The 26016-nt window shown below is 38.1% G+C and overlaps 2 protein-coding genes across 5 annotated transcripts in view; one reads left to right on the plus strand and one right to left on the minus strand.

The window, feature by feature from the left end:
- ZGRF1 (zinc finger GRF-type containing 1) overlaps positions 1–21263 on the minus strand; it is a gene marked incomplete at its 3' end in the record, with an annotated part of 51654 nt that extends 30391 nt beyond the window's left edge. The window contains exons 1-15 of the mRNA XM_084627481.1: positions 20958–21263; positions 19052–19162; positions 18249–18325; positions 18074–18154; positions 17878–17934; positions 16778–16963; positions 13347–15714; positions 10711–10790; positions 6931–7020; positions 5442–5547; positions 5274–5353; positions 4900–5053; positions 3321–3997; positions 1166–1304; positions 221–405 (exon numbers count right to left, since the gene is read on the minus strand). Of these exons, the coding sequence (XP_084483607.1) occupies positions 221–405; positions 1166–1304; positions 3321–3997; positions 4900–5053; positions 5274–5353; positions 5442–5547; positions 6931–7020; positions 10711–10790; positions 13347–15714; positions 16778–16963; positions 17878–17934; positions 18074–18154; positions 18249–18269 (4224 nt within the window). The 5' untranslated portion in view covers positions 18270–18325; positions 19052–19162; positions 20958–21263. The remainder of the gene's footprint in view (positions 1–220; positions 406–1165; positions 1305–3320; positions 3998–4899; positions 5054–5273; positions 5354–5441; positions 5548–6930; positions 7021–10710; positions 10791–13346; positions 15715–16777; positions 16964–17877; positions 17935–18073; positions 18155–18248; positions 18326–19051; positions 19163–20957) is intronic.
- Positions 21264–21437: 174 nt separating this feature from the next.
- The window catches only part of LARP7 (La ribonucleoprotein 7, transcriptional regulator), a 36188-nt gene continuing 31609 nt past the window's right edge, over positions 21438–26016 (plus strand). Inside the window, exons 1-3 of one of the 4 annotated variants that reach the window (XM_084626673.1) lie at positions 21438–21708; positions 23646–23749; positions 25615–25830. In XM_084626673.1, the coding sequence (XP_084482799.1) occupies positions 25623–25830 (208 nt within the window). In that variant the 5' untranslated portion in view covers positions 21438–21708; positions 23646–23749; positions 25615–25622. The remainder of the gene's footprint in view (positions 21709–23645; positions 23750–25614; positions 25831–26016) is intronic. The other 3 variants (XM_084626674.1, XM_084626672.1, XM_084626675.1) reach the window with 3 other exon arrangements.

The raw sequence follows: 26016 nt of genomic DNA on the forward strand, positions 1-26016 counted from the left end.
TGTTTCACCACTATCCACAGAATCTGATATTTAGCAAATTTATAGATTTAGAAACTCAAGTCTCAACTTAACTACATATGTGTGTAAATAAAATGTTTATAGAAAAAGATGTATTAATAATTAAATTGATACTAACACTGATCTTCACAATATTGTAATCCATTTTAATTTGTAAGTGTTAACAGAATATAATCTAAGTACCATAAAAAAGAAACAGCACCTTATTTTGACCTTCTTTTTTAACCATAACAAGCTTTGCTGGATGCTTGTGATTGCAAAGTGGAACACAGTTTTCCTTCCTTTCCTCTTGACCATCTTTCACTGAAGTGCAAAATGATGTGTTCACTTTGGAAAGAGCCTTGTGTAGCCTTTGTGACAGCTCAAAAAGCAATATGTTTAATTGCTCTTTACATAAAAAAGAGAAGGGGGGATTAAGATTACCGTTAAATAATACTTGTGTACATAAATTAAGTAAACAAATGCATCTAAATTTGTTACTATCAACCTCAAATCTAGAAGGCCAATTTTTTCAAAGGTGTAAACCTGACGTCTAAATATGATACCATCTTCTGAGTGTGAACAATTAGAAATTTAGTTCCAACTACCTTATTTCCACAAGTCCCATTTAGGTGTGTAAATTGAAGGATTTACATATTAAAATGATTGCACTTGAAAAAAGTTAAGTACAAATTTTGATGTGGGACTTAAGTGGTATGTGGGCCTTGGGCTAGACAACAGCACAGAGGTGAATTTCGCCCTTAGTCTGTTTTTTTTTGAAAAATTGGATAAAAACAGCAATCAGTTTGAACCCACTGTTGTCAGAGTAACTAAGACACAGTCAAATCAGATAGAAGTTACTGTTCCCCACCATGAAAACGCACTACTTTGAGCAAAGCTACATATATCACGACATGGCATATGACGTTCTTTAAATAAATGGTCAAGGAGTGAAGAGGCAGAGGAGCCTAATAGTCACAACAATAACTAAGTATATGTCAGAATTAAGGTGTGTGGCCAGGAGAGGCAGTCGGGTGCCCAAACAGATAGAAATCTAATATTAACATAACATGGATATCACTTCTTCACTTTGTGAAATTTTAGAAATAAATTAATAGGTTGTAATTTTTTTTTATTTATTATAGTTTCCAACAGATGTCAGCCGTACCTGTCAAAGCAGCTGTAAAGATCTGTTTGTAATGAACATAAGACTGAAACACAGTAGGTATATATGTCTGCCTTTTAGGAAGATTAGTACATTTTACTTTATCCCCACTCGGAAAAGACAGCTCAGAGATAGATATATCCTGCAAAGTAACAAAATGAGGCATTAAAAAGCCTTCCCAAACCCTGATTCTCCCTTATTCTTTTTATAAAATAAGTAATCCCGAATGGGAGGAATTTTGATTCCTAACTGATATGCAAAAGTGGTCCGATTCACCTTCCGTGGGACTACCCATGTGTGTAAAGATAAGCACATACAAGTTTGCAGTACTGGGGCTTTGGACAGCACTTTACACAGTACTACCATGTTCACTTCCAGTATGCTAAACAAAGTGAAGTTCACCCCTGTACTGAGGGCCTGTACAAAGTCTATGCACAATCTAAGTGCTATTTTGAGAGCTTTAGTGGAAGTGAGGCATAGGCATGGTACAGTTCTTAGCACAGAGATGAATTCCACTCAATCCATGACAAGTACAATTTCTGCACTACAGCAAAACTAGTTTCACTTCTACAGTTCAGAAGACTTTTCGGCATTTCATTGTGCATATACCTTATTATCTGGGGGCTGAAATATGGCCTGCCAGGTTTGTACTTGGAAACAAATATTTTCACCAGTTCTCAAACATCTATTTTCTTGATCTGTAAACTGTAAGACTTTTGTTTTTGGTCCCCCTCCTCCCCAATTCAATCCACTTTTCACTTGTTTTAGACACTGCTTTTTGTTCCGAACTCAAACATCTCTATTTGTATTTCTCAAGAAGTTCTTAGTTTATTATACATGACTCCTAATTGGTTTGCTTTTAATGCTAAAATGGATGAGAACTCATGAAAATTAACTACTGCATTTTGAAATAATACTTTTCAAGCCTTAATATTCTCACTTCTGTGAGCAGTCTATATTAATAACCATAACCCCCAAGCTATAACTATGAAATATTAACTTTAAATCACAAAAAAAAATTATTTTTATCTTTCACATTTTCCTATTTTCCCCAATGTTCCTCCCTCCTTCTGCCACTGCTGTGTCAAAGGCAGGAAGAAAATGACTAATTATACGGGGGAACGATGAAACTTACTATGCATTTGACTGTATTATGTAGATAAAGTACCCAAACCTTGTTTTAAACAGATGGAATCTTACATTTGTAGTAACCTTAGCTGTCACTTACTACAGTAGTAGGTAAAGTGTGACTTTTTTTTAAGTTGACTGTCACTAAAGATTGCAAAAGCATGAAATCAGCCATTATAGTCTATCAAGTTAATTTCCCCCCTCAAAACATTAACTTCTTTAACAAACAAACTAAAAATGGCTCTTTTCTCTGAAGAAAACATGAATTTAAAAATAAATTTGAAGGGGAACAAAACCTAGAAAAATTGGAGACAATTTTCATAAAAACCACCTGAAATGTACCTATAAGTCTTCTCTGTGCAAAAGTCATATGTTCATGCACAAGGAAATACAGGTACAGCTAAATATCATTTGCCTATAGAATTATGTATTTCCACCTGGTATGTGTGTGCTTGCTACAAACATGTTTTCACTCAGAATAGCCAATTTTTGAAAGTGGCCTTGCCAATTCTGGACAAGACCATAACACCACAAATGGCTTCTTGTCATCCCCCGGCATCAAAATTCAGAGCGTACAAGTCTATATCTGGCAGTGGATTAGCCAGGAGTTCGTCATAAAACAGTTATCAGAATAAAAATGTTTGTACCATAAACTGTCTTTGTGCAGCAGCTAAAGATATAGAAAATAGTTCAATATTTAGCTCTAATATCCCAAAGGAGATCAGACAAATGCAGTTAGAATGCTCAGTAAAATGTTTTTCTATCAACAATAAACATATCACACCATTCAGCCTTGCAAGTTTTTACATGCCAGGACTTTTTTTAAACATAAGTAACATGTCCTTGATCTTTTCTTCATCAAAAGTGTGGATAAGTAGGTGTGTTTTTTGTGCTTAGAATGGTGAACTTTCATGACTATTTTGCAAGGATGTTTTTGATAAGACCTGCTCCAGATAGTACAGCCAGACATGCATCGCCAGTGGATCAAACATGTAGTAAGTGTACACAGTCTGCTTGAATAGTTACACACCTGGGTGCCTCCTATTACACCACGGTGAGTCAGCTGACCTAACACCTTTTGTGCTTCTTCAGCAATAGGAATCTGGTTTAAGTGCAGAGAAAGTATCTTCCCTTCTGAAACAGAATCTTGGCTGCTAAAATTTCGGCCGTGTTTACCAAGTATGCCTTTTATCATTTGCAGATGCATAGAGTCTGGAAGGCTTTTATTCATGGCATCACTCTGACTCTCTCTAGTGTCAGCAAGTGGCATTCCAAAGACATTGTCAGCACAGAAGTAATCAGTCACTTTCACATCTTCTCTGTTTTGAGTTATCAAATCACATTGAGCCGTGTTTTGATATTTCAGCCACTTGCTTTGTCTGTTTTGTGAAGTTGCATTAGAAAACACTGGCTGTATAAACTCCCCTTGTCTTTCTTCCAAGCACTCTACAGGCACAGAAGTTTCATACTTCTTGTCCTCAGGCCCAAAAGCACAGACAGGAAATGATGCTGACTTGTCATAAAAGTTGACTGTTGGAGAACCAAAGGATTGCTGGACTTCCTCACAGTCAATTACACCTGAATAATAAACTTCTGAGTCAGGAATCTCCTCAGTGGCAGGAACAGTGATAAGTGGCATTCTTGTTCTAAGTGTGGACGGGAGTCTTGAGAGGTTGCCATCTCCTGAACAGAAAGACTCCTCTATTCCTATAAAGCAAATATGTCTTTAGCAACCTGCTGCACCAATCCTTCAGACACCATATTAATTTTAAAGACACACAGAATAAGCAAAGTATTCCAATTTCCTCATGCATCTTGACTTTATCATGTCTGTCGTCATTTCAAATGTGATTCTTACATCATTTAAATTCCTATTTTCAAATAAAAATTTAGAGGAGTTGCACTTAAGAACTATATTCCCTAAAAATTGTTTCAGTACTCAAGCAGGATAGCCTCTACTACTGCAGTTACTAATAAATATTTGGAACTAATGGCTGGGTCAGCAGCATGCTTTCAAAAAACATTATAGATTGCAGCTTTAACATTTGCAAGAAATAAAACAATACCACAAAGTTACTATTGTCCCATGTGAAAAATAAGGTTCTGGAATTACAAGAATCCTTTTGCCCAAATTCAATATGAGAAGAAATAGTCCAGGTATTAATATAGTCACTAAAAGTAGGTTCAGTGGAAGAAAATTTAAAAGCCAGCAAATAAAAAAATTACTAAGAGTGAAAGCTTGGCTTTCAGCTTTTTTTTTTTTTTAAATGCCTTATTATAAAAGGCATTTGATTTGTTGCAGTTTCTTACTGGAGGAAATACTCCAGGGAAAAAACAGAGTACATCATTGCTCTAATTAACTTACCCAGGCCAGCGAGATATTTTAGATAATTGCTATTTACAACTTTACAAAAACATACATGAGACCTGAAACAAATGACAGTTGAAGGAGCTTGGCATTTGCCAGGAAGCACTCAGAACATTTCAGGATCTAGACCCAAGCATATAGTAGCAGGTTTATGCAATGGAATTTATTCTGTGTCACAGAACTTCAAAGCTCTGCAGGCAAAAGTAGCATAACCTGTAATTATAAAGAATATTTTTCTCACTGAAAATGTATGCTGAATTTTCTTTGTCACTTGATAAACATCTGGATGTGAGGGACTTCTGTTCTTGTATGTCTATCCTATTTTCTTCACTCCTTGGAGTTGGGGACATAGAATCAGAATTCAACGAAGGAACCTGCTGCACTGATGAGAACACCTACATGCAAGGAAGCAATTTGTAAAGCTAAGTTAGGAAGAGAAACAAACGGGAGATAGTAAAAAAAACCAGTAATACTCAAAACATTGTTTACAACTACATGAAACACTTCCTCCAAAACTTTGAGGAAAGGCATCTAACAAAATATAACATGCATATTAGATACTACTGTTATTTCCATTATAGGAAAAGAGACCTAAAATAAACAACCTATTCACACCTTGTTGGGCTCCCAGGAAGTCCACTGTGTCAGTCCCAAATTAAAATCGGAATGAGAAGATGATGTAAAATTCAACATCGCTGCTGGGGGGGAAAAAAGAGGGAAAGACAACATTCAGACAGAATAATCATTCTGGAGGTCAGTCACTATTACTTCATATTTACTTACGAGATGCACTGGGGATTGCGTTTTCAATAAAGTCAAATTTCTTTTGAAAATTATCTTCTGTAATAAAGTTCAGATCATCTTCTGTAAGACTTCTTGAGCCTGGGGACTTCCGAAAAAACTAACTTTATAAAGCTGATAAAATATTATTCATCTTTCAAAATAATCATTTTCATTTTAAATGGGAAGAACTCATTTCCAATCAAAAACTTTCAATCAAAAGCAAAAAAATTTGCATTAGCAATGTTGCAGTTCTGGAAATAAGACATATAAATGACTTTCCTCCAGTTTCTTCAGTACTGTAAGGGACACTGTTCTGGAGAAAAGGATGGCACAATATTCCAGGAATCTGAGACCAGATATTTAAGTCAGGACAATATGATCCAGACAGATTTTTTTTTCCTTCTCCTTGATTCAGGACTCTAAAGTACATCATATATTGTAACAGGACTGGGCAGTTACAGGTGCCACTGTCAAGAACAGATCAGAATAGAATGTTACACTCCTGATCCCCCCCAAATGAGTGAATTGTAAAAGGCCTTGGTTGTTTTCCTCTAGGAGGAATGTATTCAATTTAATACCCCATGTTACAAATGTGTGTGTTTCACTGATCGGAGACCTTGATTAGAATAAAATTAGAAATTCAGTCTTATAAACTCTTACTCATATGAACAAGGCCTCCAGCAAAGTAAAGATTTGTAGGATCAATCCTCATTATTACTCTTAAGCAAACGTTGTGAACACAAACTAACTTTTTTAGTTCTTAGTGATTTTGATATATTTATGGTGGTTTTAATAAACATTTAGGAGGAGAATTAGCTATCTTCACATGATGTTTTCTTGGATTAGACTAAAGAAAGACAACTAGAACAAACCTCATTTTACCTGTATTAGGCCAGTCACGATAGAACTGCTTGGTAAGTGGGGTGACAATAAATAATTGTCTGTTGTGAGGCTTTCGTGCTCAACAGTATCTGGGTATTGATTCCATTTTAGCTGTGAGTAGGGAGGTCTCCTCACTAACTCACTAGCCACTGATCCTTGTACCTGGTGCCCTGGAAATTCAACTGGCTATACAACATATTGTGATATTATTAAATGAAAGCAAAAACTGTTTAGCAACAATATATTTACAGATAATCTGTTTCCGATTATAGAAAGGAAAACACAATTTGTTTGCTCTTACAATACTGTATAGGGCAAGCATTCACGCATGTCTCTGCAACTCAGCACAAACTATTTTCCACATCTTTAATTCAACAGAAAATTGTGACATTCTTCTTTCATTTAGTGAACTACGAATTTGCAATCCATAATAAACTGCATACAGAAAGTTATATTAAAATGCGAACAAATTGGGAGGCCTACGATGAATGTTTGTTAAATATTTTCGATTGGAACTTTACCCAGCATTCTATTGAAAATGGTGAACCATTATCTTAAATTTTAAAGACATATGGCATTGTTAGCACTTGAACTCCTTAGACTGTACCTTTGGTTGGTGGACAAAGGTTTCCTGGCCTGGTACTACAGCTAGGAGAGCAGCAACAGATTTCTCTCCTTTGTTGTTCATGGAAGATTGCTGGATACAAAGCAACAAGAGCAAATTGGTCAGACAGTGCGATTGGTTATTCTGTACATAGTCACTTTTGCAAAGGAGGACCTATTCTGGCTTGAAGTCAAAATTTGTTTCATGGAAAAAGTTCTGTATTTAACATTTAACCCGGATATAGATCTCAAGAGTTTTCTGGCAGCTAATATGTCTATACACTGGAGAATACTGTAACTCATGCCCACTGTTTGGAAGCCAGAAAACTCGTGGCCCCACTGTTGACTAACTTTAATACGCAACTTGTATGGGGAGAAACAGAAGAATGTGCTTAGAAAGATGCCTATTTCTGTCAGATGGAAGAACATGATAAATTTTAATTCTTGAGGGTTAAAACAAAGGGCTAAGAACAGTACTAGATAAAATCAACATAATGCAGGCAGGCACTGCGCAAATGTCATCACACAGTCTAACCACGAACCTCAATTCAATCAAGCACTGCAGCTCTTAGTAAAGTATGCTAGAAAGCAGTAAGAGAACTCTTAAATCGTGAAAATTAAAAAAAAAAGTGGGAAAATAGCAACAACAACGAAATGCCAGTAATAATACCAAGAGCTTGGGGAGTTGGGGGGAGATATCAGCATACTATAGCAATGGGAGTAGGCAGTAAGTATTTTGGAATAGGAGATACTTAATCCCAGATTCAGCTCCACTAGAGATCCTTTAACCATTTAAGAAGATATGACACTTCTTTTCTTCAAACTGCAGTGGGACCACTGGGGGCAACCGTTACCCATCTTTTTGGGCAGGCCCTATTTCATCACACTGTAGTATCCCATTAAAGATTCTGGATATGGAATTGTTAGAAACAAAAAAATCAGTCATTGAGACCGCTTTGCCCAGGCTGGGAAGGGTCAATGCAAGAGAATGGCTGATGGATAGGAATGTAGGAAATAGGGCAGTGTATGAAGAACCTTAAAGAAATATTTATCAGAATGATTGCAGCAAGCAATGTTATGACTGCCATTATTTTCAAAATTTAATAGCATTCTATAACATTTTGCTTTTCAGCTTCCCCATTCTAATTTCCAAACCAAACTGAAAATATTCACTTGTATGCCCAATCCCATTAATCTCTTACTAAGGTGGATGCGAACTTTATCAGGGGAGTGTGGGACTGTAACTATTGTTTGTTTTACAGCACTGAAAAGGGTGCCAGGCACCTCCCACTAGATCGACAAAATAAATGTGCTGCTGTGCTTAATGCCTTACAATCTAGTTTCAGGCAAGACAGAACAAAGCAGGCCCCAGAATAGTATGGTGTGAAGGAGGAGGATTAAATGAACAAGATCCCATGGTTAGCCATCAAAGGCATGTAAGCAGAATGATGAAACAATTGTTCTTTTAAATAGTCCTTAGATCCTTTATATATTAAGAATTGGAGCTGTAAGAGCATGAGATACATGTGTGTATACATGTCATTTCAGAGCAGAACCATTTGGTACATCATATTAAAGATGATAATATAAATGCAATGACATTTTTAAAATATTGAAAATTCTGGAATTTGTGTGTAGAATATTTCACTGTTTGAGGCTGAAACAAGAAGTGTGTTCTTTCACCCTGTAGGGCCAAACTGGTAAATTAATAACAATATCCTCTCCCGCTTACCTTCTCACCCTTCAAAAAATTAAAAAAAAAAAAATTGAAGCAGTTTAAGTTTTCCTTAGATTAACTGTGGTAGGAAGGGCAGACGTTCTCAGTACATTTACAAGAAAACTTGGCGTTATTAGTTCCCCATTTAAAAATTAAACTCGGTAGGAACATAAGAATCACCATACTAGATGGGACAAGTGATCTATCTAGACCTGTGTCCTTCCTTTAAAAGTGGACAGATGCTCTAGAAGAAGGTGTTAAGAAACCATGTAAGAAACAGAGAATAACCTACACAAAAGAGAAGTTTCTTTCTAATCCTAGGCATACTGCGGTTGGCTTTTCCCTTGAAGATGTAGCACTTTTATGGTATCGAATATAATTCTGAATATTTTATATAAATGTCCTGATAAGCTCTTAACCTAAATAATATAGTACAAAATGCAAGATCATGTATTTAGGGTCTAATCATGAGCACAGTTTATATCAGAAATTCTTATCAGTTGGAAGCAACAGAGGAGAAACCTGGGTCTGTAGGTTGATCCCAAGAGGACTACAAACCACCCATGCAGCTGTGAAAAAGGCAAATGCAGTCTCAGGATGTATTAAGTGAGGCATTTCCAGCACACACACACAGAGAGCAGTCTTAATGCCATTGAACAAGACACTGTTAAGACCTCATTTGAAATACTGTGCATAATTCTGTTGATCCATATTCTAGAACAGTAGTTTTCAACTTTTTCATTTGTGGATTGATAAATTTCGAATGGAGGTACAGACCCCTTTGGAAATCTTAGACATAGTCTGTGGAACCCCAGGTGTCCACGGACCACAGGTTGAAAACTGCTATTCTAGAAAGATGAATTTAAACAAACAGGTGCAAACAATAGCTCTAGGATGATCAGGAAAATGGAAGACATATGAGAGACTGGAAGAGTTTAGCTTATATAGTCTAGCAAAAAGAAGACAAAGGGGATATGATTACTCTTTATAAATACATCAGAGGAGTAAGTACCAGGGAGGTGAAGAGCTATTTAAGCTAAAGGGTAATGTTGGCAGAAGAACAGATGGATATAAACTGGCCATGAACAAATTCAGGCTGGAAATTAGAAGGTTTCTAACCATCAGATGCTTGAACTTCTGGAACAGATGCATAATAGGAATTGTGGGGGCAAACAACTTCATTAGTTGTGAGAGAGAGCTGGACAAACAGGGTTGCTTGTGACGGTACAAGACAGAGGTCAGAATCCCTGTGGCTCACTTCCGGTTTGTCTTATGTTCCTTAAAGCTCATGCTTCATGGCTTCAGCTAGCAGAAGGTGTCAGGAAAGGCTTTTTTCCCTCCTGTGTATTCTGGGAGGTGTGTGGGTTTTTTTGTTTTGGTCTCTTTCCCTAGAAGCATCAGGGGTTGCCATGACTGGAAATAGGATATTGGACAGTGAGTCTCAGGGCTCTGAAGTGGCACCAAGCATTCTCTCTCTCTCTCTCTGATACTTGGGCTGGCTGTTTCTTCATGTGCCCAGGGTCTAAGTGATTGCTATACATGGGTTCAAGAAGGAATCTTCCTCCAGGTCCAACTGGCAGTGACTCTGGGGTGATTTCACCTTTCTCTGCAGTGAGTGGGGGTGGGTCACTTGCTAGGATTATCAGGGTTATCTCTCAATCATTTTCCTGCCATTGTGAGTGTCCTGGTCACTGGTAGACCTCGGTCCCTCCTATTCTCTGCTTGTGACACATAAGAGTCTAATCTTCTGTGGCTGTAATACTATGGTTTAATTTTGGTTGTTGGGTTTCGCGTGTGTGTGGTATTGGTGGCCTGATATACAGTTGGTAGGACTAGATGGTCTGGTGGTCCCTTATGGCCTTAAACCTTATGAGCAATATATTTTGGCAATGAGGATCACAGGTTAATAATGTGTTGAATTAAAAGTATGTAGGTATATTACATTATTTGTTTATATTCCATCGCGCAGCTCAACCACTGTGGTTTCTCAAAGTATCAAGTGGATTTAATGAGCAGCATGGGAGCTGATTTTATTTTGTATAGGAACATGTACATGAACTTTATTACCATCAATTCAGGAGAGTCAAAGTAGAAATAAGATGTCTGCATATCTTCTGAATAAGAGACTTCAGCTAACTGTTGCCTAGCTACAAAAGAAGGAAAAACATAAGTCTTAGTTACAATTTCAATTCAATCAGAAAAAATCTGAACGTTTATACGTTTCTGATCCTGCAACCCTTACTCATGTAAGTAGTTATCCCCTTGAAGTCAATGGCACTATTCACGGAAATAAGATATTCAGGTTTGGGGCACATGTTTAAGAAAGTTGCTACCAAGTACCAAAAACTGCAGAAGGTATTTTAGCACACATACTTCTTGTACATGCTTATGTCAGTGGTGTATATAAAATAGTCTGACAATACCACTCCAAAAGAGGCGGATACACTGTCGATACACATTTAAATCTGCAAATTACTGTAAGAGGTCCTCTGGAGCTGTTACTACTTCATTCCAAGAATGTCAAATTTTTTTTAAAGCCATTTCCTGGGCTATTCAATGGTCATATAGAAAAAAAAACCCCAACATTACAGCTTAATACCCTATCCCTGAAGACACTGGCAACTGCTCATATAAGTAAAGTTAAGCCTATGTCTAAGTCTTTGAAGGATGAGGACCTTACTAATTAATATTTTTCTTCATGTAGTTTTGATATAAAAGCAAGTATATGAAAGTTTCACATGGGAAGAGACAAAAAAAATTGATTGACAAAAGATCCTAACATCTTTGGAACTAATCCAGTGTCAAAACACGCAGCTTCCTTTAAAAAAAAAAAAAAAAAAAAGCCAAACCCAGTGCTTTTAATGTAACCATTTTTTGATGGGGGGGTAGGAGGGTGGGGTGGAACTCTTCAAAAGGAACTGAAAAAGGACAGCTACATTAACTGAAAACTGCCAAAGTAAAAATGTTTCCGCTAAGGACCGAATTTGTATTTTTCTTTTTTTGTAATACCTCCTTAGATATTTGAAAAGCTTAAAGACTACTTAAACGATATTTAGCAATATCCTTTTTAAATAACTGAAAACAAAATTTAAATTAATCGAGGCCAGCAATTACAGTTGTTGGCACTTGAGGCTTGATATTTGCTAAAGTAGTTAGCATAAATTTTTTTTTTGGCTGGTTATACCTTTATGTCTGCTTTTTTAAATTATTTTCAGATTGTTGTACCACACTTTTCAAATTAGCATCTCTAATTCACCACTGAGTAATCATGTTATCAGGGCCCACTGCTAGAATGGAAAATCTGAAATAAAATTGCAATATACAACAGATATTGCTTTCAGATGGCTCAAGTATACATTCTCCTACCTGATTATACATTTTCCAGGAATTACATCTGTTCACCCAGTTGTAAGAGTTGCTTTGTTTCCTCAACTACCACTAAGTTCAGAATTGATCCCCCTTATGTGTTTTCTATTACATATGCGGGGTCTGATTTTTATCATTTTAAATCTTTGTTTAATATACAAATGACAATGGCTTGAGGAAAACACTGTTTATTTTAAATCTCAAAATGAAAGGAAGCCATCTTCAAAAAAAATCTTACTTCTGGAGATTGCTGTCCCTTCACATGTTGTGCTGCTCACTTTAAAAACATATTAGGGCTAAATACTGTCCAATTAGTTTAAATGGCAATGCACAAATAACTGCAGACAGAATTTGACCCATAATCAGATTTTCAATTTTCTTTCAATAATTTTAATGGTATACTTTGATAAAAATTGTCAAATTTCAATGCTTACAAATTACCATGTTGATAAGTTAAATCCTTACCACAGACTCAAATGTTAGTAGGCCCTGCTCTCAAATCCACTGAAGTCCATGTAAAGACTTCAATGAGCTTTAGGTCAGGCCTAAAAGCCTACTCACTGTAGCCAATAACTGTGATGTTAACTAATTATCAGTACAAAATGTTACTCTATTTGTCTTTTGTAGTTTTGTGTAACAAATCATCCATCTTCAATCCTTGTATTTTCTAGCTGTTCCCACATTCTCTGGCTTGGGGTGGGGGAGTCGACCTCCAACTTTCAGGCAATAATGAAGCATAACATTCTGCTTAGTCACTATTATGGTCATCATTTTTCCTACAGACTCTGTTAAAGGGCCCAATCCTATATCCACAGGAGTCAATGGCGAAATCCCATTGTGTTCAGTGATGCAGGACCAGATCCTACATGAAATTAACTGTAAAAAAAATTAAATTGTGAATTTTAATATTAGTGAAAAGTTATGACTAGCAGTTCTGGAAACGGAAGCATTTTATTTAACTACAGCACAGGTACAGTACAAAGTGATAGTGAAAGCTTCCCCTGCAATATGTTTCAACATGACCTAAAATGATGACTTCTAGGGTTGAAAGGCAGTTCAGTCTCCATGCCCATTCAATCCTTGTCTCCTCTGTTGAGACTAGATAAAAATAAGTTTGTTTGTTTATCTGTGCCAAGATACTCATGGAAAGTATAAGATATCATCTGTAGAACATATAAAACTCATACCAAAATTCAATTTTCTGATTGGAAATACTTTTTTTCAATAGAATTAAATCTTTACGGGAAAATAAAGCAGCCAGGTCAAACACTAATGTAGAAATCAAATATTTAAAAATGTAATTCCATAATCCAGTGTCAAATGGAATTTGACCTAACCTTCCAATTCTTCAGCTTGTTCACTTTTCTCTTTAGTAGTCTCTCGTTGATACAGCAAACTATTATTTTCCTCCATCATTTGTAAGCTTTCTAATGCTGTCTTATGTTCTGTCAAAGATCTTAAAAGAATAATGCCATTTGCCAACTCAGGAAGCCCTGAGGAATTATCAATTTGAGCCAAATGTTTCAAGCAATCAGTTCCCATTCTTTCACCTTCCCTGGCTTCATGGATAGAAGGCATGATGCTTGATCCATTTTCAAACTCCGTTTCACCTATTCCGGCTCCCTTTGAAGATGAATGCCCTTTTGTTAAAGGATAAGTGGCAGTTCTGGAAACCTGAGTATGTTCTTTATCTAATGTATCAAATGCAATACAATATTTACTTGTAATATACTGGCATGGGTCATTGGAATTGCAAGCCCTTAGTGGTAAGGCTAGTAAAGAACTAACTGGTTTAATGTCATCACCACTAGCACCCAAGTAATTTTCTAAAGAATTATCCTGGGAGTTTGTGCCTCCAAGATGTAGAACATCTCTTTCAGGATTTTTGTCCATGACAGAAGTTTGTAAAGTAGCAGGAATATATGAAATAATTTCAGTTTTCTCAAACTTGTTGTTCTTAGTATCACATTCATAATTACTGACTCCACTGTGCACAAAATCATCAGAGCACTTTTTATTCACTAGTAAGTCACTAACAGTACACACTGGTGAGAAATCAAAGCCTCTCTCACTGCCAGTGGTTTCAATATTTAATGTACTTGCACTCATCCCTTTTACAATGTTTTCAGCCTCTGAATGTCCCAGTTCAATCAAAGAAGGAGTTAGAGCATCTTTCACACTCTTGTCAAAACCTTCATAGGTTTCATCACAAAGTTTTAATGGCAGAGACTCTCTGATCTGATTATCATCTCTCTCTCCCAGCATTGCTGAATATTTGACAACTCTTTCCTCATTACTATGTAGCATTACTTCACAGTTCCTGTGAACCCTCCTCTCACCATTTTGTGCCATAGCTCCCTTTGTCAAGCATGCTGAACCCTGTGAAAACATATTACTTTCACATACTACTTTATCTTCTGTGTCACTAAAATCAAAACCATCCAACAGATTGAAGTTAATTTCCATGAACTGTCCAGCTTGATCACTAACATCTCCACATACAGTTAATTCCTCATTTATAGCTCCAGGACCAGCCCATGTTACGTCCCCAGAAATCTTAGACTCATTAACTACACTTCCTGAATTTATTCTTGGCAGAGGTTGACTTTGTGACTGAGCAGAAGAAACTGCTGAATCTTTAAGACTCTCAGTTACTGCATGTTCATTGGATTTGGGGAGATTTATTTCAAAGGTAATAGACTCATTTGTGCTTCTAGAATAAACCTCTTCTGAAGATGAGACAAATTGAATGTTACTCTCTTTATTTATGTTTGGTTCAGATAATACACAAGTATTTGGTTGGTCTTCACCAGAACTTTCATTAATAGTTGACAGTTGAATTGCCCAGTCACTTCTGCTGGATGCAGAAGCTTGAGAAGCTATTTTACAATCCCAGCTGTATTGCCTCTCATGATCTGATAATTTCATGCAACTGTAATTTAGCTCTTTTTCAACAGGCTGCACAAAAGCTGTTTCGAACTGTGAAACCTTTGCGTTGTAAGGGTCTTGTAAATCCAAACCTACATTACTTGTTTTGTCATGTCTCCTTTCTATGACTTCTTCATCACAAGATAGTTCCGTTGAATTTGGCAGCATATAAACATCCCAACAATTATTAGTTATAATTTTCTCTGTTGTATACTGGTGCTGTATATTCTTGGTGCTTTCTCTGTCAGAGTTATCCATATGTCCAGATAGAGTTTCGCTCTTTCGTTTAAATAAAATGCCTGTGCTTTCTGATGGCTGATATCCAGAAAAACACTCTGTGATTTCAGAAGGTTTTTGCTCTTTGCACAGTTGTGTTGGCTTGGATTTCAGAAGTGCTATAATCTGTGCTTTGCTCCTGATGTTCTGTGAGACTGCCTCACCATTGATTATCTGACAATTTGATTCCATCTGTTCAGAAATGGAGATGCTGTGGTTTCTATTGTGTATCACTTCTTTGGGAATGCAAATATAAGAAGTGGAAACCAGTGAGGAGACAGACATACCGTCTCTATCGTTACTTGCGCAAGCATCATTATTAGAGTGAGACGGTAAATTAGTTTTTGCATCCTTCTTGCAAGTAGTAGAAAATAAAGGAGAGGTGATATGCAACTGAGACGGAAAGGAAGACTGAGACCACTTAGATGAAGGGGATATTATTGCTGCATCATCTTCCATTGGCACCATTTTCTTTTCAACTTGACGTGGCCCCTGGAAGCCCTAAGAGAAAAGTTTTTAATTTTAATCTTATTCATAAATCAGCTTTTAAATTTGAAACCTAAACAGTAAAAAGCAACAGTACACCTTTTATGCTGCATGTTCTTATCAAACAATTTGACACATTCATTGAACAATCCCAAATTATGCTTCTTTTGTATTGCACCCTTAAGAGCGGCAATGCTGCTAAACATAACAAATCTATTAAACCAGGAAAAAATAACTCTTGATAATATTACAGTCCCCCCAAAGCACAAAAATGTATCAGTACATTTAATACTGAAACTCTGGCATTAAGCCACTCTGTTCCCAGGCACTGCAACATATACATTATTGTGCAAACCATGTAATGTTTTGAGCCCCTCTGAAAAAAGGTGGTAAGAGAAAAATTGATAGACGTTTAAGGAAAATGGTATGAACAGAGACTGCTGAAATATACATGCATAAGAATTCACAGAATGATATGTATCAAAACAATAGACTTGCTTACATATGCTGAGCAAGGTAGTTTTGTTCATCTCCGGCAGCACAAATTTTAATTACATATTTTCTTTCCAATACATCTTACTTATTTCATTTGTACTACCCAAATATGTACTAATGCATCCACTGGAAGTTTAATACTCTTCATTACTACATTAATGTTAACGACCTGTAACTAAATCGAACCTAACATGCTGTAAAATAAAGCTGGCTAGGATGACATATTTAGTGTGAATTTAACAAGTCACGGTTCTAAATAATATACTTATATTAATGTAGTTTGCAGCTGAGAATTATACTCAAACATTTTATTTTTATTTTCTTGTCTACACACACCTCACTTGATTTCACTCCACTGGAATTCCTCCCTTACATGCCCAAAACACAGCCTTATTCCTTGGATAAGCAGAAAGCACTAGGAAAGACATGAAGTTGGATGCAGGTACAGGGAATACACAACCAGGAGGAGGGAAACTGAGTACTCTGAAATTGGTTTTCCCTGACACTAGTGCAAATTAAGAAGTTCCATTAATGTTTTAAATTGTATATGAATGTCAAATATACATAAGAAACAAAAACATACAGTATGTTTCCTTTTCAAGCCAACAGGTAGATGTGGCAGAGATAGACCAGTGGGCTTCAAACTATTTCTGTTCAATATAGGAGCTTCTGTTTTCTTTGGCTGCTCACTACCACAGTTTTCAGTAACTTTTGCTGCTTCAATTGTGATCAAATATCGGTCACTTTCTAAGTCATCTCCAGGTTTCACCTAGTCGAGACAAAGAACAAAAGGGATAGTGTGTGTAACGGCCAGTGAAAAAATGACAGTTTATCCTAAATGTTGCAAAACGTATGCATACTGAAAGAATTTTTGTTTACAATATTGTCATAAATGAAAGCATAACACACAATATTCACTCTATCCTAGACAACTGGAGCAGACTAGATATGAAAGCAAACATTAGCCCTTAGTTTCAAATTATGTTTGTATAGGTTTTAATGTAAAAACTCCAATTTACTCAGACTACTGAATACTGTAGCTTTAAAAAAAAGAAGTTTTTAAACATCTAGCTCCTTAAATCCTAATTATTTATATAGGTCCATCAGTGTTTGGCTGTACAATAACTCAGTAATACCAAACAAACAGCTCTCCACCTCAGGAGCTTGCAACATGAAAAGGTACTATACAGATCAAAATCAAACATGTAATGGTGAGAGTACATTGTAGTTGTAATGCTTTCTAGAATAGGTAGGTCTATGAAGGATTTTTTTTTCTTTTTGTTTTTAAAGAAATGGTGTGAAAGAATTACATACTTTAGTAGGAGGATATTCCAAGCATAGTGGGTTGCACAACCACATGCAGTGAAAACTTACTGTACGTTACTATTCATTATCCACCATAAGCACATTTGTCAGTTATCCACTGAATACATCTGCTATGTACTGCTTTGTACTGCTTTACATATAGTGACATACAGTGACATACAAACAACCTGTCCAGATGATTGTTTTCTAATGCAAAAATTTAACAGCTGCAAGGATCAGAACATTAGCAACGATAAGCTAGACAAAACTGTAGTGTATGGAATTTTGGATCATGTGAAGATAAAAGATGCTGCCTCAACTTACTATCCAAACAAGGATAAAAGCTTTTAAATTATTATAAAAATAATAAAGAAATACCTGAGATTTAACAAATACACTCTCCAAACATTGTCCTCTGTCATCAAATAAGGTTGCCTGTATCAAAATAGGATAATTTTAAACAACAATTGTGTTTCAAAAAGCAAACAGAGTGACACAAATAGAAGATGCAAGAGTAGTACTATATATGATACAGTATTAGAGTATCATACTGTATTAAACCTGAATTCTTCACCTTATTTCCTCCAATACTGGTCTTCAAAACTCCATCTTGCCATACTTTTGATTTCTTTGTCTTCTGATGAGTGTACAAGATCTTATTTTTAAAAAAAAAATGTAAATACAAATTATTTACAGTGGTCCTACATGCATATTTGAATTTTATATACAATTATAAAAATAAGACTCACAGTAAACTCCTGACAAGCCATTGCTTTGGTGAAACAAAGCAATCCAAAGGCTTACTGCAGATATTCAGATCTTCACCCTACCCAAAAGAGAGAAGGGCAGATTTGGAATTCAACTCCGCTACAATGCAAGTGTCAGACAAAAAAGACACACATCCAGTACTTTCCCTATAAGGGAGTGGGAAGTAAGACAGGGTAAAAACTGGGTGGTGGTTCTAGTGAAGGAATTTTGGAGTTCTAAATACTCATATGGTGAAAATAAGCTAACAAAAATAAAAAATATTAGCAAAAACAGCATTTTTAGTACATATCAAGAAGAGGTCTAATTTTCAGAGGTGTTGAGCATCTTTAACTCATATTCATTTTAATGGAAGCTCTAGCTGATAATATTAGCACATCTCTGAAAAATCAGTTTAATTAATGTTTATGCACACTTTGAAAATTATTAGGCTAATAATTTTCAAACAGAAAACAACATATCCACTACTAACAAATTAAGAAAGACTTTCAAGTCCCTAGTGATTTGGTGGGGCTTCATTTTTGGTACCTAATTTTGAACACTACAAAGGGACCTGATCTTCTGAAAGTGCTGAGTACACATACTGCAAAATCAAGCCTCTTTTAGGTGTCTCAAGTTGGGCACCTAAAATCACTAGTCTCCCATGAAAATCTTGGCCTAAGGCAGTCAATAGTAATCAAAACTTTATAAAACATTTCCTCATCTTCAAACACTGACACACCAATAGAGTAGAAAAGTAAATGTTAAACATAATAACTTGTATTTATATGTAAAGACTTGCACTTACATTGGGATCTTAATCATCATTATCAGTTGCTGAGACTTCAATTAAAACACAACCAAAGGAACACAGCTAACACTGGCAATTGCTCTAACTTCTTGAAATCACTGGCTGGCTCTGTAGACAGCAATATAAGTAAGTGTTTAAAAGTAATCAAACATAAGAAAAGGCACATGGCAAGACATAAAACATGGGAAAGCTGTAGAGATTACAGAAAAAAATATGATTAGACTAGCTATTAAAACATAGATGAAGGGATAATGAGAATACTTAGTATATTTTAACATTCGGGTTAGGGTTGTTATATTTTAACAGTCAGAGCAGTAGAGACAAGTTGAAATATCTCATAGAATACTTTTCTAGTTGGTCCCCAAAAGGTATTTTTGAAAAATCATAATATGCTGATTATGCTGTTAGCAGATAAACAGATATTAAATTAGAATATATTTTCTTTCTATATAAATGTATTTACAACTGAATCAAAAACATGTATTAGAAGATAAAATATATTCATGCTTTTTCTCATGACAATGTCTCTCAAGCTGTGCTACCTTTTTCATTATGAATTCCAGTTTTAAAGTGTCTTGTCTTTCAACTTCTTAAATTCTACACACTCACCACAAGGTGGCTCCGAACCTTTACCTATAAATTTATTCTTCTCAGTCTTTGTACTGTTTAGAGAGATATATGGAAAATCATGTTCCCAACTGTGCAATTCAGATTCTGTGGCCCATCACCATTCTTGTAACAATACTAGAAGTCTGCACTTTCCCCTTACTTGAGCTAATAACAATGCTAAATCAAGCCATTTTACACAAAGATGGTTACTTAAGAGCAGAATAGGAATTTTCAGATAGTCTTCATCTCATCCCAAGTAACAAAATGGAACAAGAATAAGAATGGAAATTATAGAATCTGTTGGTGAAAGCCTTAACGACCTAGAATAAATCAGCAATATTGATAATGCCTAATGTTAAAAATAAGACCGTACTGCATAGTTTCTATGAAAGACAGTATCTTATAATGTTTTCATAGTTACAAATTTAACAGCAGCAGAGGAAGAGAGAAATTAAAAGAATGAAAAATAATCAACTTTTCTTTCTGATCCAGCACTAATTCCTAGAAAGTATTATGGTTCTGAAAGGATTTGTACCAGAACAAACTGTACTCATATTTCTGGCAGGGCATGAAACATTATTATTTTGCTCTCATATCACTCCCTTCATATTAAAGGTGATTAACAGCCACCATCTCAAACCATTTACAAGGGAATTTTCAAAAGTATTCCATGTTAGCTAAACACTGATCTTACTGAAGTCAATGGGACTTTTACCACTGACTTCAATGACAGCAGAGTTCAGGCAATACTGAGTGCTTTTAAAAATCCCAATGTTAAAGACTAATACTTTTTACCCTTGAAAGTTGGGTTATTAGTGTAACTGAAGCTCTTAACATTTCAAAGTTATATATTATTTTTATTTTTTTTCCGCCTGATAGCAAGACATTAGGTGCTACACTTTTTAGTGGTTTCTTTGGTATAGCAGAGCTTTAAGAAAAAAAAAGTGAACCAGGACTGACTTATAGCAAATCCTGTCTCTGGGGCAAGCTGATGGGAAGCACTAAGGTGACCTGCAATGGAAAGAAGTTGGGCTTCTGCTCTTTGCCTCTAGAGGCCAGAGTACTGTACAAACATCGACCAGAGGCAGTAGTCCCTGCTCTGGAGAGCATGCATGGAGCAATCCACCCATCAGCAAGTCACACGCTAGCTAGGCTGGAGGACGCGGGTGCCGGAAGGACTAGACAAAGACAGGAGGCGAGGGTAGACATGCTGCCACGGAGCGGACAGAGGGGTACGCCCCGACATCCGGGGGCTCTTGTTTTCGTCACCAGACGCGTCATGTCACTGACTGACCGTTTCTATGGAGGCGGACGAGCCCCTCCCGAGCCCACAGGGCGAGCGGGCGCTGCACTCCTGCTAGTCCTGGTGTAATAAACAGCAAGCAGCCCGAGCCGGCCTCCCCCGCCCCGGTCTTTCCCAACCCCCCCCGGCACGGATCGCGAGCCCAGCAGCGCTGAGCCTCTCCGGTCACCCTTAAAAGCGGCGAGGGAGGGAGGGCTGGCGACGTGAGACCGGACGCGGTTGCGCTAAGGGGCGATCGCTGTGCTGACCCCGATGGGGCCGGGTGGCGCCTGGGCTACGTCCGAGAGACGCGGGGCCGGGGGTGTCAGAGCGCCAAGAGCCGGCCCTCCCCCTCTCTTCCCGCACCTCTCGCGGTCTCCGCCTTTCTCCCATGTTCAAAGGTTTCCCGCGCCGCCCGCTGTCGATGACGTTGTTTTCCAGCGCGACAGCATGGGAAGCCCCGCCCCGCCTGGCGGGCGGCGCGAGAGCCGGTAGCCAAGAGGTGGCGTGCCGGCGGCACGCGCTCACGAGCGCCCTTCGCAGAGAACTGACGCTGGGATCCGGCGGAAGGGCAGGCGGGGGCCTTCTCCTGCGGCCGAGCGTCGCGCGCTGGTGTCCATGCTGTGACTGCTGCTGCGCCAGGGAGGGCAGGAGCCCGGGGAGGAGGCGGGCGTGGGTTCTCTGGCCGCGGGCTTGTGCGTCACGCCGCCAGAAGCCCGCAGGAGTTCGCGGCGGCAGGTGAAAGCCCGGCTCTCCGGACGGGGTGAGGGAGAGACATGGGGATTTAGGGCAACGTGTAACCCCTTCCGCCCCGCGGGCAGGGGGCGCTGCCGGGTGCTTTCTCCGCGCATGCGTCAAGGCGCTTCCGCGCGGCTCGTGCGATGGGCAAGAGGCGTTAGTGGCGTTGGGCGCGCTGGGGCGGGGGGCGCAGCTCATCACTGGATCCTCCCTCTTGTCCGTCAGGGCTTGAGGGGGTGACTCCGAAGTGCTGTTGCTGCCCCCTGTGTCACCTCCTCCTAGCACTCCGGAGTGAGGCCATTGGCACGGGGAGGGGCAGTTCCTTTGCGATCAGTGCAGTGGTGTAGCGAGGGAGTTGACTTCTGCCCTACTGTGGTCTGCACTCGCCTCTCTGGCCATGTCTACACTGCATTGTAAACCCGACCCACGCTTGTGCATTGGGTTGAGTATCCAGGCTGTATTGTAAACCTGGGCTTACAGTTGCTGGAGTTGGGCCCACTTGTCCAGGATGTGATACACCGATCTTCTGACTTGGGTCTGTTGCTTGAGCTGCATTCACCCTACAAAATGATAGGGCTTGGACCTAAGTCTCACACAGTATCAGGCTCTTCCCTCTCCCTCCCCCCCCCCCCCGCACTCCTTGGATGGGCCCCTTGCTGATCAGTGTTGTGAGTGGATGATAAGGGGGTGGGCTCAAACCTGAGTCTGAGCCCAAGTTTCCAGTGCAGTACAGTATAGAACATACTCTAAATGACTGCAATCTAAGTTCAGCTCTGCAGCCCCCAATTCAGTTTGATAACCCTACCATACTGCATTTACACCTGCTCAACATTATAACAAAGCTGCCAGTTCTTTTTACATGCAGCACCTTGCACATGTGAGAGTAGAATAGAATCTGGCATTGTAAGCGTTAAACATATCTCTCAGTACCACTGTGACTCGTGAACCTCTGACCCATTTCTGTTGGTTAAAAGAGGGCTTTTTTTCCTGACAAAACCACAGTTGCTTGACAGTCGCTTACATCCTGTAATTCTTGTAAATGTCTAACTTTCACTGAAGTTAACAAAAGCTTATCTGAGGAAGTATAGCATTGTTTGGCCCATAGCTTTTACTGATAAGTTTTGTTATTGTTTGTTCTTTCTGTTCTTTGACTCTTTGTACATAATGTGCTGCTCCATTTAAAATCTTTTCTATTTAAATTACCTGAGCAGCTGGTGTGCATGCAGTTGGAAATTGAACAATAATTAGAAAATACTCTCTAGGTAATAGATGTTAACTGTGAAAATGTATTAATGCTGATTTTAATATAGTTATGTAAAATCAAGTAGTTCTGACCGTTGATATTGTGCTAGAGCAGGATATTGCTATAGCTACTTTGAGTAAGAAAATAGAAAAAATTGGAAAGTACTTTGGTGAGTGCTCTATTCATAAGACAATGATTGAGAGTGCTAGCTTTTTTGATCTTTGAGCATTTTCTATGACTTCACTATGGTTGAAACCCAAGAGACTTTTTTGTACAATCCTTTGTTTTTAAAATACAAATCCAATGAATGTCAATTGTTTGATTTAATGCTGAGGCCAAGTAACCTAAACCTCAGTGGTGAATGACTCAAAGGGAATAATATGAGTTTCTTCTTCCACAAATAATAGTGTTGGTTTCCACCAGTTTTACAATACAGTGTCAGGTTGTGACCCAGCTAATTCAAAGCATTTTCTTGTGCTGGCTACCAGAGTCATGACTAGCAATGAAAGAGGGAGGATTTCCTCTGTTGCAGGGGTGTCAGTTATTTTTTGTCACAGTCTAAATTTCTTGGTCAAGATATAGTCACGGTCCAGATTCCAGAGAAAATAATAATAATAATGATTATAATAAGTAAATAAAAATTTCTGGGTCTATTCAAAAGCGTCTGGTGGTTCGGATTTGGCCCAGGGTCCACCTATTGACTTACCCCTGTTCTGCAGGATCACTCCTCCTCCTACCAGAGCTGTGGCTTTCCCTTGTCTCCCCACAAGTACATCAGCCAGTGCAGCTAAGCTGGCATGTTGAAGAAAGGTTTCTTTGCAAGGTAATAGAGCATTCATCTTCACTTCTCATCCCCTTTCTTCCCTTGAGCATCTTATTGTGACTCTGAGTCCTGGGGCAGTGCATCTTCAAGCTAGCCTTGCTCAGGACTTCTGGCAAAGTCACAACTTGGGACCTGGTTAATGCTCCCAGCACAATCTAGAATTTGCCTAAACTAAAAGTTGGTTTTCTAATGTCCTTAATACTTGAAGCTTCCTAAATAGTTTACAGATTGGTTGGATACTGATAGTTAAGTGCTGGTGTAGACAAGACAAGCACAGCTGTCATTATGTGATGAGCTGTAGCTTTCAGAGACTTGGGATATTAAGGGGGGTGGGTGTTTGTTTTTCAGAGAGAGGATGTTGTCTGGAATACGTCTATAATGCCTGAATATTTTATTTAGAGAATTGGCTTGCAGTCTGTAACTTCTAACTGGACATTCATCAGAGGCATCCTCTATCGGGTGGGAAAAAGTACCTCTAATTAATAGTACAATTTTTCCTTTAGCCTCCTTCCAAGTACTGTATTGCATTGCTGACATTTGTCTTGCTGTGTGACGTGAACTCACGTTGAACTTCTGGCTCAGTGGTCAGAGTATGACCTCACTTATCCTTTCAAACTAATTGACAACTTGTTGACCTTAAATCATCTTGAATGGTCAGCTCACAGCAGGGAGATAAACTGGAATCTTGCTAAGAGGAGCCTGATTTACACAATAATCTGAAAACCATTTCCATTTTTATGCCATCTTGTTATAAAGATGAGCTTCCTCTCTGATGTTTCTTCTTACAAGCACCACTTCCTGGTATATTGTATTGCAGTACTAACCATTGGCCAAGCAATGGGAAGACTTATGTAGCTATCATGCATAAAATATTTCAACCGTTGTGATAACTTCATTTTTAGACAGCTTCCCACTTTTTCCAAGTTGTATCTGTTTTTATTTTACACATACAGAATAAAGTAGTCTGAAAGACTGGTCATTCTTAAGGTTGAAAAGTGAGCAGGCTCAAAATGAATTAGAGTTTATAGATGCCCAAGACCAAGTTTGATATTTTCTCTCTAATTATATAAACCCGTGTAACTTGTTATCTTTGCTCAAGTTACATTCTGTTTTCTAAGAGCTTTATTTTATTAGTTGCCAAGAGCCCTCAATTTGCCGGTTAGGTCAGTGGGAGTTGAGGATGCACAGCACCTCATAAGATCAGGCCCCAAATAACTGAGAAAAAGGAAAACATTATTTTTAAATACAGCACATCCAGATTATAATGTAGACTTGCAAAAAACAGTATTCATCAATGAGCCCAAAAATATGGTGCTCTAAATCTTTGACAGAATATTAACAATGTAGTGAAAATGCATTTTACTGTACTCAGAAGATGTCGTTCGAAAAATGTTGGCTCGCCACATCCTTTCCTGGTATAAGTACTCGCAGAGGTGTGTTTTAGCTTTTTGATGATCTGGCAAGGACCATTTTCTTATGTGCATCCCATTTCCACCACAAGTCCAATTGTGCTGAATACTACCGTCAAGTGTTAAAATTCATTTTGGTGTGGGATTCCTCTACAAAGAGACTGTTTTTAAACTTGGGGTTCAAACCAGAAACTCATGCAGCCAGATCCTTAGCTGGTGATAAGCAGCATAAACTTCTGGAAAGACAAGGAGGGTAAGGTAATAACTTTTATTGAACCAACTTCTTTTGGTGAAAAAGATGAGGTTTTTGTGCTTATGCAGCTCTTCTTCCTAGGACCAACATGACTACAGCAACACTGCAAACATAAAGCTCTTGGAAATTATTGGATGGGAGGTGCAATAGAAGAGCAAAGCAGTATTGCCTACTATTTTTACAAAGTTATGTTTAATTTTCAGATGACAGAATGACTGGCATAGAGAATGAAACTGTAAGAGGCAAAGCCATGGAAGAGGAAAGCACTGAACAGAAAAAGGAACGAGAGAAAAAGAAAAGGTCCAGGGTTAAGCAGGTGCTGTCAGATATTGCAAAACAAGTAGATTTCTGGTTTGGAGATGTCAACCTTCACAAAGACAAATTTCTCCGAGAACAAATAGAGAAATCTAGAGATGGATGTAAGTTTGCTCTTAAATAATAGAAAAAGTGGTAAACAAATTTCCGTTTTGAATTGTAATTTCATCTGCAGTGGTGGTGGTCTGAATTATTGCATATATAAATTATAGAGGCATTCTGTATGTGTAGCTGCTGTGGAGGAAAAAAGCCCATTCAAGCAACTGGAGCAATGACAGTCCATTCATAAG

This window comes from Lepidochelys olivacea, assembly GCF_965140295.1.
Source record: "Lepidochelys olivacea isolate rLepOli2 genome assembly, chromosome: 4".
NCBI lineage: Eukaryota > Metazoa > Chordata > Testudines > Cheloniidae > Lepidochelys > Lepidochelys olivacea.